Source organism: Microchirus variegatus (assembly GCF_963457635.1).
Source record: "Microchirus variegatus genome assembly, chromosome: 1".
NCBI classification, from domain to species: domain Eukaryota; kingdom Metazoa; phylum Chordata; class Actinopteri; order Pleuronectiformes; family Soleidae; genus Microchirus; species Microchirus variegatus.
The window spans coordinates 4,646,973-4,669,008 of NC_139802.1; the positions used below are offsets into that span (position 1 = coordinate 4,646,973).

The window sequence follows — 22,036 nt, forward strand, 5'->3', positions numbered from 1 at the left end:
ACAAAACCTAAAAGACCTCGGTATTTTGAATGTAGTAACCGTTTTTGGCCACATTCTTACATATGGCACCTTTAAGACCCATTTCAAAACCATACTGGCAAAGAAGAACAAAGGTTTGGCTTAGCTGTGGGCTTTCATTAAGTTTTCTCCGCTGCTATGCTAAGCTGTTACACAACGCGCACAGCACACTAGCTAGTGGTGCTCGATAAATTCTCACCGGGCAGCACAGGTGACCTACTTTAGTTCCCTGTTGTATTTATAGATGTTATCGCATCCTCAAAAATAGAAACATTTCAACGCGAGACTGAAGTTTTAAATAAAAGTAACGTTAATAGATTTTTAAGACATTTCAAAATAGTTTTTAAGACCTTTTATGAGATTTTATGACATTTTAAGGCCTTAAATTCAAACGATTGGATTTAAGACTTTTTAAGACCCCGCAGATACCCTGTTCAACAGCACAAAACACTCTGATTCCCACCCTTTAAAAGCAGTTTCTTACCTGAGGTGCACTGTACATGTGGGAGTGAAGGAGGAACTAAATATCCGAGACATGATTCAAATCTTAAATTCATCAAAGGGAGACTCGGCGTGAGTCATTTGAGCAAAACCATAAAACTGAATCTCACATGTCGTGTCGATGTGAAATGTACCAGCCAGGAGCAGCCAATCAAGACCCAGTCCACTTTCAAAACAAAGACCATATAAGCTGCGTGTACATGAACGGATTAAACATTCACAATAATAACAACCATATATATATATTTCTTAAAGAGCAACATCACAAACGTATTTAAACACTGTATAAAACAGAGGTGTCAAACTGGCGGCTTGTGGGCCACATGCGGCACTTCATGTTATATCTTAATGAAAACATGGCCCACAAAAGAATATAGACAGAATATAATACTGAATATATATATATATATATATTTATTATTATCACATTATTAACATTAGATAATGTTTGTGTTTATTTCTCTGTTTTTGCTATTGCTAGATTTACTTTGTATCATACGAACGTTATTATCAAATAAGTCGTGCATCGTTCCGTATCAAAACAAGCACTTTTACTTTGAAATTGTGTGAGATTTGATCATGAATATCTTTATATGCGATATCATGATGGAACACTGTGTTATAATTTTAACATCATATTGCCCACCCTCTACTGAATAGTTGTGGGTTTTTTTTTTCCCCCTCTTGACCAGACTAGATGCTCATTTGCCCACAGGTTATTTGAGTTTGAAAAAACATACCGTTTAACATTTACTAAATTAGTTTCTTCCATTTTCAATCATTTTAAACATAGTTTACAATGGTAGATGATTCACTGGGAATTAATTTGAAATTTGAGGACATTCTCACCCAGTGCTCGTGTGTGTGTTGTATATGGGATCTACAGAGGCTGATTCAAACATTAACATGCTAATAAACACAGTTTTACTGACTGAAATCAACAGCAAAAACAAAAAACATTAGCGTCTACGTCTACGTGAATTCACAGATCCGATTCCGAAAGCCGAACGTGTCATTAAAAGGACGCCATTATCGGTTGTACCGTGAGACCGTGAGAACCAAGCGGGTCACAGTCATGGTATCACTTCAATAACCATAAAAGTCTGGCGACTGGAGAGAAATGAGCAAAAAAGGGAGAAGATAAGTGATCGGACTGATAAAACATCTTTGATTGTACTGCCCACACACACACACACACACACACACACACACACACACACACACACACACAGTAAAAGTACTTCATCCCTACCTCGCATCATCATCACTCCTCCACTTGCCTCAGACGTTTGGCCCACTTTCACAAACTCACTGCTGCTCTCACTTTATCTTAGAATGCTCTTTCCTTTTTAACGCACACTTCGTCTATCGCTCCTTTTTTTCTACCCCGTCTTATTCTTCTTTTGTTCCTCCCTTTATCGAACCCGTTGTGGCGCTCAGTGCAACTTCAGCACACACATTCAGACTTCTGAGTGTCAGTCACCGCCTCACCTTCCTTGTTAGCGTGTGTGTGTGTGTGTGTGAGAGAGAGAGAGAGAGAGAGAGAGAGAGGGAGAGAGAGAGGATAAAAAAGGGGGGACTGTCCCCTAGTCTGACTTTTTAACTTAAGGTACTTTTTCCTTACACCTTTGTTTTCATCCTTCACCCCCTCACTCTGCAGCACACATCAAAAGAGTTGCTTTATATCGTCTGTCACCTTTAAAACTCCCTGAGAATTTTTTTTGCTCAAAACCACTCTGAGCGGGCATCGTTAAGGAGAAGGCAGAAAGACAAAAAGATTCACACACTCCACTTCAGAGAGACATTAGTCACGTCCGTGGACGTTTGTTTACACTGAAAATGAGTTCATTCAAGCACAATTTGTTTCAGCGGTGCGTCTTTTCTACTCCTACGTTTATCTCGTCTGCGCCGACGGACGCAATCGTGTGAGTAATGCAACGTAGAAACGCCACACTCTTTCAATTCCATCAGATAGTACATTTTCCGCTAATATCGCTGATTCTTCGGGACAAAGTACACGACTGATTTTGAAAAGACTTCACACTGACAGACTTTTAATGATAACTGAAAGATCACACATTTAACGACCGACGATTTGTCAAACCAACCGAAGCCAAATGAACGCATCGAAGCAGGGATGTGAATCTTTGGGTGGCTCGATTCGATACCGATTCTCAGGGTCACGATTCGATTCAAAATCGATTCTCGATTCAAAAATGTATACAATTCATATAGTGTGTTAAGGTAAATCATGGCATCGAAACAATACACTGTGTATAAGATAATGTGATTTTTAAATAAACTGATTCCAACGATGTGATCACACAAAGGCAAACTTAAGACAAAAAGTTAACATTTATTAATTCAAAATGAATAAAACTTACTTACTGTACAAAAAAAATAACTTGCATAATAAAAGCTTAGGCTATAGCTGCCTTTTTCTCCCACAAGTTACAAAAATAAATTGTACACAAATAACACAAACTGGTGTTTTGTGTGTTTTTTCAAAATAGAAACTTTTTTTTTTAATTTTATGAATCGATTCAGAATTGAGGATGATTAGAATCGCGATTGTTATGTGACTCGATTATGAAGGGTAAACGACGCCATCTTTTGTTTTGATATTCCCGCTACACTTCCTTTCGTCTTATTCTGACGCTATTTCCTGTGTCCGACCTTCTCTCGTGTTTGCAGCTGGTAAACGGCTCAACAGATTCAAAGACGTTGGATTGACCGCGACTGAGGTCGGGGTCAGGTCTGTAGCCCTCACACACTGTACTGTACGAACAGATCTCTGTCAACCAGACATGCGTGCCGACTGTCCCCAACCAGCGCTGACTGGAGACTCACAGGCAACACTCAATTAAACACTCAGAATCTGGTGATAAGATACATGTGCTGATTACAAGGGTGACAAAACAGACACTACAAGCTAAGGGATATCTTGAGTCATGATATCACGAGAGAAAAAAATCACAATATTACCAGAAAAAAGGTCATAATATTGCGAGAATAAAGTCATAATATTACGAGAAAGACTTTGCTAACGTTAAGAAAGTTGGAAATACTCTCTCATGCAGCATCAAATAATGTAACAAACCTGTCAGCCCGTTGGCTCAGCCAGCAAAACTGTATTTATAAAATGTTGGGCTCAGGCTGAGGCTGCTGTTTGAGCTGGTCACGTCAGATGTCTTGATAACTCTAATTAGAACAACTTTTTTTTTCTTGTAGCCTATTATTACGACTTTATTCTCGTAACGTTGCGACTTTTTTCTCGTATTATTACGACTTTATTCTTGAAATATTACAACTTTTTTTTCTCTCTTAGTATGGACCTAATTCTCCGTCGTAGGATACAGTATTATGATATTGTTATTTTTATATTTTCTTACACCCTTAATAAAGAGTTGTTGGTTGTTGTTTTTTTTCTATGGCCAGGATGTTTATCATGGTTGGTAGTGGCACACACAGCAGCACCCAGGTGTGCTTAGGTTGAGGCAGAAAGTGTTAAACCAGAGAAGTTAAAAAAAGACGTGATGTTATCACTGTCATCTGCATTCAGATGCCAAAGGTGTAGTAGCTGTGTGTGTGTGTGTGTGTGTGTGTGTGTGTGTGTGTGTGTGTGTGTGTGTGTGTGTGTGTGTGTGTGTGTGTGTGTGTGTGAGAGAGAGAGAAAGAGAGAGTGAGAGAAGCACAGGTGCATCACAGCATATGCAATGTTGCTGCTGCTAATGGCCCAACTTCAGTGATAACTGTGTGTGTGTGTGTGTGTGTGTGTGTGTGTGTGTGTGTGTGTGTGTGTGTGTGTGTGTGTGTGTGTGTGTGTGTGTGTGTGTGTGTGTGTGTGTGTGTGTGTGTGTGTGTGTGTGTCGCTGTACAGGTGCAATGTAGAATTTTTACTTTAACGTTAACCACTGTGCATGCACAAATATCTAGCACAAACCCAAGTAATGTCATCCCCACACACACACACACACACACGTACACACACACACACTCGCACGTCAACATACAGATACACATAATTGTAAAAGAGAACTTACTCAGATGTGTTTTCTTGGACAAAGCTCCTCCTGAGGCACAGAGAGGACACGGTTAGTGGATCAAACACGACACGTTACTGCATCTTCAACCGTCACAAACCACCACACCAGTGCACACATGCGCTTTTTCACATAAACGTTAAATTAGATTTAAAGTTCAAAGGGGGGCGAACGGCGTGTCTCGCCGCTTCTGCTGCTTTTCGGCGAGTATTTTCGGTGACTTTTAGTCAACTTGAGCATGTCCTTGTTGAAATAGATTCTTTACACTTCATTCCTCCACGATAGCTGGACTTACAATTAACAAAAAAAAAAACTATGACATGCAGAACTAATACATCAACAATCATGATCCAGTCATTTAGAATTCTGCATTATGTATTTTTATACATCTAAGTACAGTGTGTACTTTTGCTGCTTAACAGAACTTTTTCTTTTACTTCTAATGTAGCATCTCTGTATTTTCATACTATTTTCATTACTATTTATTATATTACATACTATTTTTTAAATAATCTGAGTACTTGTACAGTAGCAGTGTTACTTTTACAGTAAAATATTGGGCTAAATTAATCGTCACACTGACATCAAAACTTTCAAATACGCGTTTAAGAACGGCGAGCGTAAAAAAACAACTCCTTTTTGTTGACTTGCCGTGGCAGTTTGGTACTAAAGGCTTGGGGCTGATAATAAGCGGTTAAGGTTAAATTCCTTTTTATTCTATTTACGGGTACATTATTATATTTGTGTGACTCTCCGGCACACACACGCACACACACACACACACAATCGCGTGATAAAGTGGCTGCCTGTTGAGCAGTAGCTCCTCTTTTTCTGTCTGCCTGTTTGACCGCATCTGTGAAAAAAGCCTGACATTGCAGTGAGTGAGTAAATGTATGGAGAGTCAGTTCAGAGCAAAACACGTGTTTATTTCTGGAGTTGTGTGTGTGTAAATGTGTGTGTGAGAGAGACAGAGAGGTTTGATGGCAGGAGAGATAAGTATCAGTGGAAGAAGTAGAGAAGTATAGCCAGTCTTGGTGTGGCGCCTGAACAGGCCCTCTGTGGTTTCCACTGTTTTCCTCCTTGCATCAAATCAGTTTTGCTACATAAGCAGTAAGCATGGAATTGAAAGCAGAGCAGAGCGCGCGCACACACACACACACACACGCACACACACACACACGCGGAAAATGTGAAGACATTTCAACACAGAGCAAACACCATCAGCAGGTGGCTGCGAAAAAAAAAAACACTAAAAGATGGTGATGATAAATCGAATACAGTCGCGTTTTTTAAAGTATTTCTTTAACAGCAAAATAAAAGCGTAACAACACTTTTTTTTAATATAAATCTGAGCTCAAATTATTTTAATAACGTCAAATTTCTGAGGCAATTTCCAACTTGGTAACAACAATTGTAAATGTTGTTATTTATTTAAAAAGTGATAACCAGGTAACAGCTTAGTAATGGGGATTTGTTGTTGTTGTGAAATTATTGGCTGCCATCAATGTGATACCTTCATAATGTCTTGAATAATAATAATAAAAAAAGTGATAATTACCATATTAAAAAGTTGAAATTACCATACAATTAATATACAGTTGTCAATTTATAGTGTATTTTAATTGTAAGTGTTAATTCAATTCTCAATTAAAATAATTATGTTTTTTTAAAGATATTTCTGATATTTTTAATATACGACGTATATATATATATATATACTGTATATATATGTGTGTGTGTGTATATGTACATATATACACAGTACAGTGCAGTACAGTTGTCATTTTTAGTATATTGGAATTTGTTAATTCACTTTTCACTTTTAAGGTATTTCTGATATTGTTAATATATATACGTATATACACACACCTACATATGTATATATGTGTGTATATACGTATATATATATACTGTTGTTGTTGTGTCCACTGTCTGTACTTTTCCTCAGCATCATTTTACATTTTAATATTTACACTAAATTAAATTTGACTATAAATATGGTCATATGTTATCATATATTATATATTTCTCTGCAAACCAATCAATCAATCAATCACTTCTTTTTTGCATCGTATTATACGCCGTTTTAAGCCCAATAAACAGAGCAAACAACAGCTGATGGAAATTTAAAAAAAAAATAAAAATAAAAAAAAAATAAAGGGAATATGTTATAGTGAGATATTGTTTATGCCAGGAAGGGCAAACTAAAGAGGTAACAAAGTAAACATATCTCCTTTTCTCTACCACAGATCCTCATCTTTAGGGATTTTAAGTTTCTGCATCCAATTTCAGGTGCAATTACTCATGAGTGAATACTAAAATACTAAAATGTCATATATCAAGACAGTGTTTGAGGAGGAGTTATATTTGTGTCATTGTGTCACATTGTTAAAATGCCTTAAAAACAAATCCTGAACCGATTTCAGTCTTCAGACTTCATAAATCTTTACTCCACAGTTCAGCCACTACCTTCTAATATATACATCAGGGAAGAAAAACAAAACTCTGCATTTTGCTTCACATGCTCTTGTATCTGTGACATGACAGATACAGTATGAGTCACATCAAATTCCCCTGTAACACACAATGCCATTCATGACAGGGGTTTTGAATGCTTTTAGAATATTTAAAGTCACCTCTGTGCAAAATAAACTGTTGTGATAAGTGACCCAATGACACACACACACACACACACACACACACACACACACACACACGTATAAGTGAGGACCCTCAAAGATATCATGCATTCCCCAGGCCCAATTCTAACACTAACCTGAAATCAAGTCTTAATCCTCGAAAAGCAGTGTTAAGGCTGAGGTCCGGCCAAAATGTCCTCACTCTCTTAGGTTTAGAAGATTTTTTGGTCCTCACAAAGATACCCATTCAAGAACACGCACACACACACACACATATTTATAAGTATGATCCTGGTGAATATACAGAGACCAACTTAAATACCTATTGTCAGTCAAAATCTCACCAGCTGTGTTGTATTTTACAGACTAGATTATGGTCTAAGGGTATTTTATCCTAGTATTTTAACTGCATTATTTAAAACTCCCACTTTAAAATGCTGCTATGTTTGGCGATTGTTTCAATTGCTTTCTCTCACTGTGCTGCAAAGTTGGCGATTGTTTGCCGAAACAGAATGTCATTGTGTAGGACTACGCAGCGACAGTGAAGCAGCTGCCTACTTACTTACCAACGTGTGCACCCTCTGACATCTAAGCCGACTGCTGAAGTGACAGTTGTGTTACATAACTCCACTAACGATCGCTGAAGCCAGAGAGTAGGCCGACAGCTTTGCCTGCACATAAAGCACGATGCATCCCACACAGAACAGCACAAACACAGCATATTACCGTACGTGCGTTATTCTCGTGTGACTTTTTAAAAAAAAAAGTGTTTCCCCCTCTCTCCCCCTTATTATGTCCTGTCTAATAAATATACATTTCCAAAAAGTGCTGTAAATAGTAAAAAAATCAATGAAAAGAAGCTTTTAATGCAGGTTTTTGCTGATCAAGATTAAAGTGAATTAAAGAGTCATTTAATCATAAATCTTCAGTGGTAATAAATATTAACAAGTCTGGATTAATGTACCAGTGTAGAATTAAGAATAAGTGAAGTTAAGAGCAGGTTTAAAGTAATATATCGTACATAAGATTACAGTACAGTACATATATATATATATATATATATATATATATATATATATATATATATATATATATATATATATATATATATATATATATAAAAGTAACAGTACGGTCATAATAATCAGGAAAGTCATATTATGGTAATATTGTCTTATTTTTGCATACCAAGTTTAATAATAATAATAGATAATAACAGAAGAGATGTGTGTGGGATATCAGGGAGGATGAAGTAAAACTTATATATAAATAATAAAGTAATATCTTCAATTTTGATTAAAAACATATTAACACACGAAGGTCTTTCTTATTCATTACTAAGTTTTTACTTTCAAAACAACTGCAGTATTGCAGTAAAATCTCCGTATTCACACATTATTACTGCTGTTATTATCAAGCTGGAAAATGCGTAAAATAAGATGGTATTAGAATAATATTATCTCCCTTATTTAATAAGATTGTTACACTATTGTTACTTTTTTTTTTTTTTTTTTTTTAAGTGTTATCGATAATCATGGAAATGAATACTTGATTTAATAATATGATAGTAAACCCGTAATAACTGACACCTCTACAAAGCAGCCTCAGGTATTTGCGAGGCACTGCACAAACCTAAACTGTTAAAATAATATTCAGAATTGAACAGTTTGCCTGTTTGCTTTCCACAGAGATACAGTAACAGTGATGGACACCGCACACAGTTGATACCCAGTAATAAGCAGAGCACAGATTTACTCTGCAGTCAGAAGGAAGAGCAACAATGTGGAGCAGCAGCGGAGACGCGACGCGACGCCAGCGGATGAGAAAAAGGCGAAAAACACCCACAGCAGCCACTAAACCAAGAGACTCATCACTCTGAGAGGAGCCGTCTCAGCACTATGAAAAGTGAACAACCACACTGAAACTCCACGTTAACCAGATTAAAACAGCATTACAACACTTCCAGTAGCTGCTGTGTTAGCTGCCGTTTAACCCTTCAGCTCCTCGCAGTTGATTTAATCTGACGAGACTTTGCATTAGTTCATTTCAGCCGTTTGCTGCTTACTTCGTGATACTTGACCTGTTCATGCCTCTCTTTATTGACACTGAATGATGTCATTAAATATGTATTGAGGACAAAACACATGATTGGAAATTGACCTACATTAGTCAAGTTCACTTAACTTTCATACTTTGAGCATTTTGTTTAAAATGACTTCTCAATGGAAACAGTTATTATCTGGGGTTTATAAGGAAAAAACTGTATGATACTATCAGCAAGATATCAATATCGGCAGATATTGGCTTTTAAGCGGAACTAGACCGGAAGTTCCTATTATCGCTGTTTTTTTGGTGTGTATCTGCGTCATTACCTTGTTTACGAAGCCCTGACGGTTCGAAACAAACAGTTCAGCCATTGCTGAGAACGTTGTGTTTTATTGTAATCTCGGGGCTCAACGAGATCACTGAAAATCCCGTAATAGTTACGTAAGCAGCGGTTCTCCTGAACAACCGATTGTCCCGCTCCGGGGCGGTAGTCCGGGCACATCCGGTTACGTACATTGAACCGCAGAAGAAGAATAACGTCCGTTGTGGAGGTGTTTCACGAGCAACAGTGTCTTCTGACTCTGGGTCTGACTCCGGTTTAAAGTCATAAAAGGGACTGCGGCGGGGAGTCGTGACGAAGCTATTTTTAAACACTGTTAAAACAATGTTTTGATAATGAGGAGCAGTGAATCCGCCGTTCCAGAGGGGGGCGCTGCGCTTCTGAGAACGGATGTGCTGGATAGTACTGGCCAATCACAAGACTCTGTCATCTGGGGGTGAAAGTTCACTCTGAAATCTCGCAGCAGAAAAACACTGTCAGAAAAGAGGATTTCTATCGGCTAGTTCACAGCAACTAGGAGGTTTTTGACCATAAAAACAAGTTAATATATGTAAGTAGACCTCCATAACTAACATATATGTGCAACAGGACCACTCTTTGTGACCTTTAAAGGGTATTATCAGATATTGGCAAACACACAAAGATCTGCCGATATGACTTTGACTTCTATGCCGGCGCCCTCTAGAACTATTATTCATCTGACGTTTATTTATTTTGCTCAATGAAGAACATGTATATGTGCAGTACATCTGCTGCGACATGAGTATAAAAAATAAGATGTTATCGGCCCAAGCACTCCTGATATATCGGCATCCAGCCGATAACATCTTATGAAAAATAAGATGTTATCGGCCCAAGCACTCCTGATATATCGGCATCCAGTCCAATATAGTGCATCCTGAGAAATAAAAACATCTCACACTTAAGGGCTTTGTTTTTAAGGGAAATGTCAGAGACAAAGCAGTATCTTCAAGCTATTGTTCATGGCTTTGGTGCTAAGGGATCATGGGAATTGTTGTTTTGTTTTGCAGTGAGAAGTTGTGATCAAAATTGTGTGACAAACACACACAAGACAGACACACAAAAGATGTACCGGCTAAAGAGTAGTACTGAATATTTCCCAAAGATACTATAATAGCCTTCAACATCACGTCGCTGACGAGCAAGCGCACTTTACGTTACCGTAGTTACGCGACAGTTTGTGCTATCGGAAAGATTCCAACGGCTTCTGAAAGCTGAGAAGTTGCTTGTCAAAGCCAACGTGTGGTTATTATGGAAATTTCACTTGAGATCTTTCAGGAAGCTGGAGGAGGAGGAGAGAGTAGGAAGAACACCTGTACATAGCTTCCGTTTTTTACCTGTTTTTTGCATTGACAGACTCAAAAATTAAAATTTCAAATTTATCACGCAAAAATCTGTTGCTAATGTACAACGGCAGTGTTATTCTCAATAAAGCTTTTTGTTTTTTTATTCATTTTAAATTGTCAAAATAGTATTTAAACATGGAATAAATTGTAAATAACTGCCAGATATTGAAAGATATTTTGGAAAAAAGGGCAAAAGCACTTAGTTACAGGTCATTCTCTGGTCCTTTTATGGTTAAATTAAGCACACAAAATAAATCCAGGCAGACATTTTGAGGGTTACATGTATGTATTACATGTGTTAAAGGGTTAACTTGTGTAGAATAACATTGTAAGACTTTGAAGAGTAACTGTTATTCCACTCTCTTTCATTTTTACTTTGTGTACTGAGGATACAAACTGTTGTTGTGTGATTAGTAAACTAGCTGTGTGTCGCCAATGCTCTATGAAAGGTGTGTGCTCGGTCTCTGCGGCAGAGGGACAAACAGTCTTATCTCCCGTGATGGCCGACGGCGATTTTAACCTGGGAGAGGCTTTGAATAGACGAGCATTGACCAAAAACAGAAACAAAAATAAGATCTAATCCCAGAGGATTACAGAGACTTACTGCCATTCTTACTCACTCACAGCACCTTAACCACACCACAGAGAAACGGATGTGGAAGGTGACTGAGGTAAAGATGGATGAGAGCGGAGGGAAAGAAGACAGTGGTGATGAGTGCACAGGGTGAGATAGACTGGGTAGAGCTGGTGAACACAGAACTGACAAACCAGCCAGTGTTTATAAGTGGAGGATTATCAGGAGTGCTCAGGCTGATAACATTTAGCGATATATATATATATATATATATATATATATATATAGGTTTTTCCCTGCAACAAAACTGCAGAGACAACTGAGTCTTTTCTGTTGTGTGAACATACTATTTTGCCAACTCATGTCACAGCAGGTGTAAATATAAAGTTACTTAAAAGTGCCATATGTAAGAATGTGGCCAAAAACGGTTACTACATTCAAATTCAAAATACCGAGGTCTTTTAGGTTTCGTTTTTTTTATGACGTAACTGGTAACCCGTGGTTGCTCGGCAGCTGAGACTCTACTGACTGCAATGATTGGTAGACGGCGGTAGGTGGCGCCACATGCCAAAACATGATTTCAAAACATAAACATGATTTGCAGTCTGCAAAATGTTTTTTTTTTATGCAAATATTTTGGCTGTACCGTTGTTGTTGGTGAGTTCAGTTTGTTATATGAACATTATTCCTGAGTCTCTGTGACATATTAGGAGAATTTTATGGCCAGTTGCTTTAGATTTATAACATAATGCACCTTTAATTGAGCAAAAACTAAACTAAAACATAGTTGTAGAGGCTGCATAGAAGCATAGAAATCAAGGAGGTAGAAGCTCATTTAGTGTTGTACTGTAAGATCCCGCTGGTTTGCAGATATCCAGTAATTCTAATTTTAATGCCACATAGGCCACAGTAGTTGCATCACGCATTTGGTAAAGGAAGAGGTAAACAGAGGAGTCCTCAGTTTGCTAGAATCTGCAATCTGCACTCATTAGAGCAGTGGCGTTTGTTCTAAGACAGCAAGTGAAGCTAAATACTAAATGTATTAGAACGTGTCACTAGTTTGTTCGGAATCAGCCGTTTATATTGATTTTCGCATTCCTGTATCAGCCTCAGCATTAAAGCCACTTGAAGCTCAGCTTCAACTGTTCTCTATGGGACGACACAGAATAGGGTGTTTGTCACTGCGGTGAGCTCGACACTGATTGGACAAATGTGGCAAAAAAAAACAAACGTCACTTCCAGGTAAGCTCAGCTTCCACGACAGTGGATGAGGGAGGAAATGGGATTTTGTGAGGGAAGTCTGTCGACAAATAGCCGTTTGATGTGTGTTATTTGCGCGGGGATTTTTGATTTTTCAGTTGTGTTTCAATTATCGCTTTTCCTTTTTCCAGTTGTTAGTTTGCAGAATTGATGTACATATACACTTGTCTTGACACATCTGTACAATATAATGCCATCCAGAACAGCAACATTGCCATGATGAATTCTGCTTCAAAAAAGCTTAGTAGTTTTTAACATTTGATGTCTGGAAAACAATTATATATATTGTTATGATAGAAACACAAGAGTATGTCATTTGAATATATCACTAAATGATCTACTGGAACCGACCGCCAAAGGTGCCATATGTAAGAATGTGGCCAAAAACGGTTACTACATTCAAATTCAAAATACCGAGGTCTTTTAGGTTTTCGTTTTCTGGCGTTACTGGCAACCCGTGGTTGCTCGGCAGCCGAGACTCTACTGACTGCAGCGATTGGTAGACGGTGGTAGGTGGCGCCACATGCCAAAACATGATTTCAAAACATAAACATGATTTGCAGTCTGCAAAAAAACATTGTTTTTATGCAAATATTTTGGCTGTACTGCCAGTTGCTTTAGATTTATTACATAATGCACCTTTAATAACAATCACAATGGTCAGGTTTGACTCTGTTGTCCATTGCCTACAGTTATGAAGAGTGTGTGTGTGTGTGTGTGTGTGTGTGTGTGTGTGTGTGTGTGTGTGTGTGTGTGTGTGTGTGTGTGTGTGTGTGTGTGTGTGTGTGTGTGTGTGTGTGTGTGTGTGTGTGTGTGTGTGAGTGAAGCCTCAGTGATGCTGCCTCAGCCTCTTCCTACCTCTTCTGATGATGGGGGTGTCGGCGGGGGACACGTCAGCCTCTTCATAGTCCATTACCCTCTTATCAGAACACTGGGAAACCCTGCACACACACACACACACACACACACACACGAGTCAGTCAGGTTTGAACTCCACTTGCTGCTGCTGCTGCTGTTGTCAAACTCATGAGAGAAAACTCATACTCACTCTGTGTCACTACCTGTTGATGGTCCTAGCGCCCGGGCCGGCGCAGGCATTTGAAAACATGCACTGCCATCGCTCTCGCCTCCTCCCGCTTGTCCTTCCTCACTAACTCTGGCTTCTAAAACTCATCTCCTCTCCTCTAACACTTCACCTCCTCTTATTGGGTTGTTTTGGGACAATTTAATTCCCCCCCGATGGCGCCAGTGCAGCTGGACCGGGCCGGCCGTGTCCAGGACGTGCGCTTCGGTCTCACCCCCTCCCTCTCACCCCGCGCGCTCTCGCCATCGACGGCTGGAGCTGGAGAGAGTTATGTCACCGGCTGTTACGCAATAGCAGCGGATCGGGTTTTGCTGTGTAGTGCTCACTTGTGAAATATAATCCCATGATGCCGTTGCCACAAATTGTCGCCACGGGAATCGAGAGAATACCATGCACCGAGCAGGTGTCCTCATGGACAAAAAGTGCGCCATCTATAGCGGTGTCCTACTGGCTGCCAACTATATTATGTGGCCTCTAAAGAAGAATAACATTGATTGTTTGTAAATGAGTGTCTTTGGAGAACAGTGCTGTAGTGCCCTTTAGCAACGTTGTGTTCTATGGGGGCCCTAAAATGGCTGAATAAATATCTATATGTGATTATTTTAATAGGGATTGTGATTGTGATATGATTCGTGATATGAGAGAGAATGGTGATTTTTATATCATAATTCTCCTTTTCATTAAAAAAAAATTACAATTACAGTGTCATATGTGAGCAGATCTGTGAGAGACACAGATTTCCCCTTCAGTCTGTATGAAATGTGTATAGATCAAGACAATCACTAATTTAAAAGTATAAATGTTGACATACATTTGGCATATGGCTTTAACAAATATTGCACCTGCTGCGATTTGAAAACTTAAAGGGACAATGTGTAGTATTTATGGGTTTATATAACCCAAAATCCACTTTTTTATACATATTATGTGCTCCTGCATTGTCTAGTCGCTGTATAATAGTTTTTGTTTCATTTTCGTAGTGTTTCAAAAAGTCATGTAAAACAACATGGTCGCGGGCCGCGGTTGCATAGCCACTGTTAGCAGCGAGACGCCATCTTTCTACCGGAGCCTGTAAGGACAAACGCGAGAGAACAAATCAAGCGTCGCTTTACTTGTAGCGGAAGTCCCGCCTCCTCTCTCTCCGCTTCGTCTGCTACGGCCACGGTAGCTCGCCCTCTCCCTCGCCTCACGAACCTCATCTGCTGACACGGAGAAAGACGACGAGGACGACATTTGACCAGCTGCGGATACCGTAGCGCTCAGGGAAGGGAGGGGGTGAGCAGAGGAGCAGTTCTTTGTTGTAAATTTCAGCCTCTCCTCTAGATGGCACTATAAAAGGCCATATTGCGATTTTGATAAAATTGTGATTCATTGTTCGGCCCTAGGGTCCTTCCAATAATTAAAAAGAGTGCTGTTAAGAAGTTCCCTACTGTCCCTACATGACAGTGTGTCCTTGTAGGAAATTATATTCAGTGATATAAATTGATGGTATGCTGTAAAGCAGGGCTATGCAACTAAAATTTCCGGAGGGCCTGCTTTTCAGAAGGCTGTCCAGCCAGTGGGCCGGTCAACCCCTGTACTACTATTTTGTGTTGCATGTACATTAAATGGATACAAATAGATACAAAATGTTATAAATTATTATATAAACGTATTTATTGAAATAGCTGCTAGTTTTATGAAAAAAAAAAATGTAAGTAACAAAACCACCAACATTCAGGTACAAAACAATTTGCGTATAGTGCAAAAAGGTTACAGTTACAGTTACAGTACCACCAACGTTTGGGTATAACAGTCACAAGTGGCTCTTACAAAATTAGAGGTAACAATATAAACAACATTGAGGTGCAATGGCCACAATAGGCTATTTTTGCAGAAATATAAGTAACAGTACCAACAAGACACAGGTACCACTACAGTTGGCTCATAGTGCTAAATATTCAGTATAGGCTGCCTACAATTACAGCTGTACCAAAAAGGGACCCAAAGTGCCAGAAATAGGCAAAGCTACGCTTTAATTGGTTTTTAATAATACATTCATTATTTATTGGTTAATGGGCCACAGGCCGGTCCAAATTGCTTGAAGGGCCGGTTCTGGCCCCTGGGCCTTAAGTTGAATAGCCTTGCTGTAAAGGATGTCCATTTACAGGCGTGTGTGAGAATATGGGAAATGATATAGCTATTGTGGCACCTGACACCTGCTCCACTGGTGCTCTTTTACTTTTCTGCCCCTGCCTTCCAAATGCCTGTGCACGCCACTGCACTGACCGAGGACACATTAAATTGTAATGCGTGCCTAGGGGGGGGGGGGGGGGGGGTACGATTACACTAACATGAATATCAACTTGTCCTCTGTCTTCTTTTCTATTTTGTCTCTTTGTTTCACCCTTTGGCTCAACTCTTGTTGGTTTTAGTGTGCTGTAGAAACAAACATGTGACAAAGGAGATGACATTAAGTCTGAACATCGGCCTGAATACATGTCACAGCTGCTGCGGCTGTTGTTCCTGCACCACACAGCTCCAAGTTACCTTTCAGTCGCATGTGTTGTATCCTGATTATGCTCTGATGAACCCAGGGAAGAGACACAGGTTTTCTCTTGTGCGTGTGTGTGTGTGTGTTCTTGTACTTGCGCCATACTGAGGACCATTGAGGGTTTTTTACCAACAAAGTGAGGACATTTTTACGGAGTGAGGACATTTTGGTCGGTCCTCACTTTGTTTTCATTGAAATCACTTCCTTAGGTTGCTATAACATGCCATACTCAATTTGTCAAAAAAAAAAAAAAAAAAAAAACATTTTGGGTCCAATTTTTTTTTTCAAATTTTGGACCAAAAATTTTGCCTCAAATTTTTTTTCTGATTTTTGACTAAACATGTTGGGTCCAATTTTTTTTTTCGAATTTTGCACCAAAAATGTTGCATACATTTTTTTGTCAATTTTTTTTTCAAATTTTGGACCAAACATTTTGGGTCCAATTTTTTTTTTCAAATTTTGGACCAAAAATTTTGCCTCAAATTTTTTTTCTGATTTTTGACTTAACATTTTGGGTCCAATTTTTTTTTTTCGATTTTGGACCAAAAATTTTGCAATTTTTTTTCACATTTTGGACAAAAAATGTTGGGTCCAATTTTTTTTAAATTTTGGGTCAAATGTTTTTTTTTCTTTTACCCGGTCCTCAGTATGCAGCAAGTACAAGAATGTGTGTGTGTGTGTGTGTGTGCGCGTGCGTGCGTGCGTGCGTGCGTGCGTGCGTTCTCAGACGATAGCCATTTTTGTCGGATGGAAGTTCATGGACAGATTGATCGCAGTTGTGGAAAGTCAAAGCAGAGTTATCTTCTCAGTATCTCATGTCTCATTCTACTCGAGACATAAAACTATTTGTTAATAAGTACATGGGAACTAAAGAGAAAGCACTCAGAGAGCACACGCTTTGGCAGAGGACGCTTTCTTTCACAACCCAGATTTGGAAATATTCAGACATTTTTTAGCAGTCAAACCTAAACATTTCTTGGGTCATAACAAACTGTACATCTATTCTAATCACAAAAAGCCAAAACGGAATAATTTAATTAATAAAAGGTGTAAATAATTTTCTAAACAAGCTGTAACCTTTGGTTCCTTTATGGGTGAAACCATCCAACAACCTTGGGAGGACTTTGTGACTGTAAAAAAAGGTAAATAACGGAAAACATTAAAATGAAAAATAAAAAAGGAAAAAAATGAACAAATAAGCCTATAAGTTTCAGAGAGTATTATCTGTGTTATCATCATTATTATCAGCATGTGTGAAGTACTGTACTCACCAACCATCAGTCTTGTATCTAAGTATCTTACCACAAAATTACTTTTGGTATAAAGTTGAAGTCACTTTTCATAATATTACTTATATATATATATATATTACTAATAGTATATAGTAAAAGTCTTAAAGTAAATTGATATAAAATGTACTTAAGTTTTAGTTTTTTAAAAGTATTAAAAATAGTGAAGAGTTAAGATAGAGTCATGGTAGCTCAGTGGTAGGGGGCGAGTTGTCTTTCAGCTGGAAGGCTGTGGGTTAAATTCCTGGCTCTGCTAGTCTACATGTGTCCTTGAGCAAGACATGCTGCGGCGTGTGAACGGGTATGACATTTTTGTTTTTGCAAGTCTGTGCATGTTGCTCTTAACAGGCTAATATCGAAAGAAAACTTAGTGCCACAGTGGTCAGAGGTTGTGACAAGTGGTTTTAACTGAAAGTTGGAAACAACTGTGAGGGAAGGGTGGAGGTGTGGGGAGGTGTGGGGAGGTGTGGGGAGGTGTGGGGAGGTGTGGGGAGGTGTGGGGGCTGCTGCTCTTAATTTGTCTCTTTTGACCTGCATCCGTCTTCTTTGAGGTGAAAATATGAGGGGCCCCCAAAAGACCCTCAGGCTTCTACAGTAACGATCCCTTACACTAAAACCACACTTCAGACCAAACTACTGAGAAGTCGAGTTAAATATAGTTAATTGCAGGCAGCTTTTTTTCTTCTTTTTTTTGTAACCAATAGCTTACTCATAAAAACTCAACTTAGCAACAGCCCCCGCCAGTAAACAAAAACATACACAACTGTAACAATTATTTACAGCTTAGTGGGGTTTTTAGTTTTACAGTTTGATATAATCCAGCAGTATATTTACAATAATTAATCCTTATCTGCATCGCGTCCCTCCTCTTTGACCAATAGAGAAGTGGTGATGTTCGTTTGATTAATATTCCATAAATGTGTTGCTGAAAAGTATTTTAAAGTTTTTCACTTTTTGGTGAAGTGTGAACCTTTGTTGGGGCAGTTTTCCACTTACTTATACACCATTTCCAAAAGTGGAAAATAGGGGATGTTCCACAATAATCATGCAATGTTTATATTGTGCGACAAACTATTTCATTTGTTGACATATAAATAAACACTCATTACTTAAGCAGTGCCTTTAGGTAGCGTTTTATTTAATTTAAACAAAATATTACTGTACATGATGATAACGATGTCATAAGTAGCATTATAAGATCAGATAAAATACAGTTCAGTAAAACTAGAGGTAGTTCATTAAGCAGTTTGTAATCATCTACATTACGATTACGATAAAATAGTCCAAATGGTCACCGATCTCCACACATTGCTTCAGTCACACACTCACACTCACAGCTCAGCTGCTGGCAGGACTCAGGGTGCATTTGTGTCATTGTCCCTTTAATAGCTGCCCGACACTGATCGACAGGAACAACGCTGCAGAAAAACGAAACAAGAATCAAGATGGTGACGATTCAGCAGGTGGGAAAAGCAAGACGGGTGAAACGAAAATGTCTCCTCAGACGAGTCACGTGTGTGCAAAACGTTTTACCTGTTGCTTCCGCGTGCAGTTTGGAGCCGTCGGAGCTGGTCACTCTACAGGAAGTATGCATTTTCCTGCCTTCCTTCGAATCCAAAGTGGATTCAATTAAAAGGGTACTTCCAAGCAGGATGGGACTGGGCACAAAACAGTTGTTTATTAGGGCACGTCGCCCATGGATAATAAACATCAGAGAGTGTGAAGGTGAGTTTGTGTGAATGCCCGACTTTCTGGTGTATCACTATCTCCAGAACTCATATACAGTATATGTATCCATATAATATATCTATACAATATAAGTCAGTCCATATATACTGTATATACACAGATGTATACAGTTTATATATACATTTGTGATTGAAACTAAATCTACAGTCTGCAGAGCATGTTTACATAGTTCACTATTGACCTGAAAATAATCAGTTTTTGTGTTTTCTTTAGTTTCACAGGTGTGTAATATCATGGGATTTAAATTACCCATGTGATACAAAGTATAATGAAGTTATAACAATTTATGATAATGATAAAAAAAATGTAATTTGATTATTTTACAAAGCATTATGTTCTTTTAAAAACAAACAAACACTAATGGTCAGTTTAAGAACACGTTAATCTGACGTAGTTTTTCATGGTCAACCCATAGATGATCAATAAGATCACAAAGCTGAATTTATATTTATATAAATGTGACGAGTTTGTTTTACTATAAACCTAAAATACATTTTTCTTTTTACCTGCGGTAGTTGATGTTGAGGTTGGCAGTCATAACAGGCCCAGAAATTAGAGTGGCATGAGCCCCAGTCAGGTTATCTATCATGGTGGCTATCGCCCCCCCATGGACATGTCTGGAAACACACAACACACTCAATACTCATTAGACAGCAAATCCAAAGTCTAAATGAGTAATCGCTGTGTAGTTTTTGAATAAAACTGACAAGCTAACAAGCACACACATGTACAACATGAATAGTTATCTCACCCAGGAAACCCCTCCAGAAGGTGTCCAGCCTGGAAAATACACACACACTTTTTCTCCTCCTTGTTAGAAAACAGGACATACTCAAATCCCGCCCCTGGGTCTCTAAGGTGGCGGGTAAAAAAACGAGCTTTAGACTGGATTATCTTACTAAGATATGCTCCACCTGATGGAAAAATACACAGGTTAACGCTCAATGTGTAACCGAGAGAAAGGCCAAGGAAGAAAAACACATAATATTCAAGATTTCAGGTTATAAAGACAATTCTGTTTAAAGATGTAATGTTTATAGTGCATAGCAAAATGTGTTAGAGCATTAAAAATGTTTTACCTGTTGCATACTTGAGTGTGCGGTTATAGCTGGGCAGTCTCCTCCAAAGGCCTCTTTGTTTCTCTCCACCTTGTGTCTCCACCTCACACTGGCTGTTGTAATGCTCATACAGCCGCATCATTTCTGAGTTCCACGAGGAATTAGGCAGGCTCATGTCACGGATCTTAGGGAACAGGACTGACGATAGTGTCTACCCAACAGGAAACGCAATAACAGTTAGTTCCCGGAGTGACAGGAAACATGGGCATGCACAGACAGACCACAAGTGGAGCTCGAGTACCTGTCCTTGTTGGCCTCTGACCAGGAAAGGGGCCCTTTTGAAACTGATTTTAGCTGTCATAAACTATGTTTGTGCTATTTTACATGAATTCACAATTATTTCCATGCTCCATGCTTCTTGATTATTAATGCATTTGGTCCATAAAATGAGAGACAATGTTGAACATTCTGATGGGCGTTTTCCAAAACTGTTAAATGATGATATTCTCAAATGTTTTATTTTTTTGTATTTTTATATGGAGCAAAGGAAGCAGAGAAAATATTCACAGTTAAGATGCTATTATTTAATATGAAAAGGCCAAAGAAATGCAGTTAATACAGCAGATATCATTTAAACATACGTTTAACTGTATTTTAGTAAAATATTGAGATATTTCTCATAAGCCACATTCCCCAGTGGGCTATTTGTGTGTGAACTTCATTCCTGTTCCAGAAGTTTCTCTGTTGTTATAGTCACTGTGCTTTCCCACAGGAGAGCAGTCTTAGATAAACTACTGCCACCAAATGTGGTTTTAGTTCCCATGTAATGCAGTGTCCTGCAGCGCTGCTATGAAGTTGATTAATTCATCAAATTGCTTATCAAATAATACTATGTGGTTTTATTTTGAATGTTTCTGAAAAATACCTCGCAATAAGTTGATTCTGGGGAATTTCCATTATCAGGATAATCGTAAATGGGCAAAATCATAATGTAACATGACTGACTTTATCTTTCCTGTCATGATTCTAGAACCTTATGAGTTACATGATCATGATTTTTATTATATTATTCATTATATTTATATTTATATGAAATTCTCAAATCCTTTCCTTAAAAATCTGTAACTTTAGTAAATAGTTTTTACACAATATGTTAATTTCACTACAGAACAGACTGAATGAGCTTTACAGTTGGGCAAAATGACAGATCAATATCGGTATCAGTTATCAGTATCGGTTATTTTATTGTGTGTTTTTGCTATAAAGTTAATTATAGCCTGCTTTATTATCATTCTTATTATTGATAGTATTGTTATTATTATTAGCATTAGGGAACCTATTGGAATTGCTCTGATTTTTCTTATTATTATTATTATTATTATTATTATTATTCATATGAATATGAATAATAATGTGGCACAATAAATAAAGTTATTTAGGTGAGGAAAAGGCCAAACTAGAGATCTCGCTGTCAAAGTATGGAAATATGGCGCCACCTAATGGAATGTTTACAATGAAATCACAAGCCAAATGAA

General features: G+C 38.3%; 2 protein-coding genes across 2 annotated transcripts in view; both read right to left on the reverse strand.

Moving 5' to 3' along the window:
• rorc (RAR-related orphan receptor C) overlaps positions 1–14,012 on the reverse strand; it is a 30,079-nt gene extending 16,067 nt beyond the window's left edge. The window contains exons 1-3 of the mRNA XM_083888097.1: positions 13,837–14,012; positions 13,647–13,729; positions 4,563–4,592 (exon numbers count right to left, since the gene is read on the reverse strand). Coding sequence (XP_083744223.1) covers positions 4,563–4,592; positions 13,647–13,729; positions 13,837–13,886 — 163 coding nt within the window. The 5' untranslated portion in view covers positions 13,887–14,012. The remainder of the gene's footprint in view (positions 1–4,562; positions 4,593–13,646; positions 13,730–13,836) is intronic.
• A 5,053-nt stretch (positions 14,013–19,065) lies between these two features.
• Positions 19,066–22,036, reverse strand: part of them4 (thioesterase superfamily member 4) — a gene marked incomplete at both ends in the record, with an annotated part of 3,168 nt that continues 197 nt past the window's right edge. The window contains 5 exons of the mRNA XM_083895485.1: positions 19,066–19,112; positions 19,228–19,352; positions 19,950–20,060; positions 20,195–20,357; positions 20,523–20,712. Coding sequence (XP_083751611.1) covers positions 19,066–19,112; positions 19,228–19,352; positions 19,950–20,060; positions 20,195–20,357; positions 20,523–20,712 — 636 coding nt within the window. The remainder of the gene's footprint in view (positions 19,113–19,227; positions 19,353–19,949; positions 20,061–20,194; positions 20,358–20,522; positions 20,713–22,036) is intronic.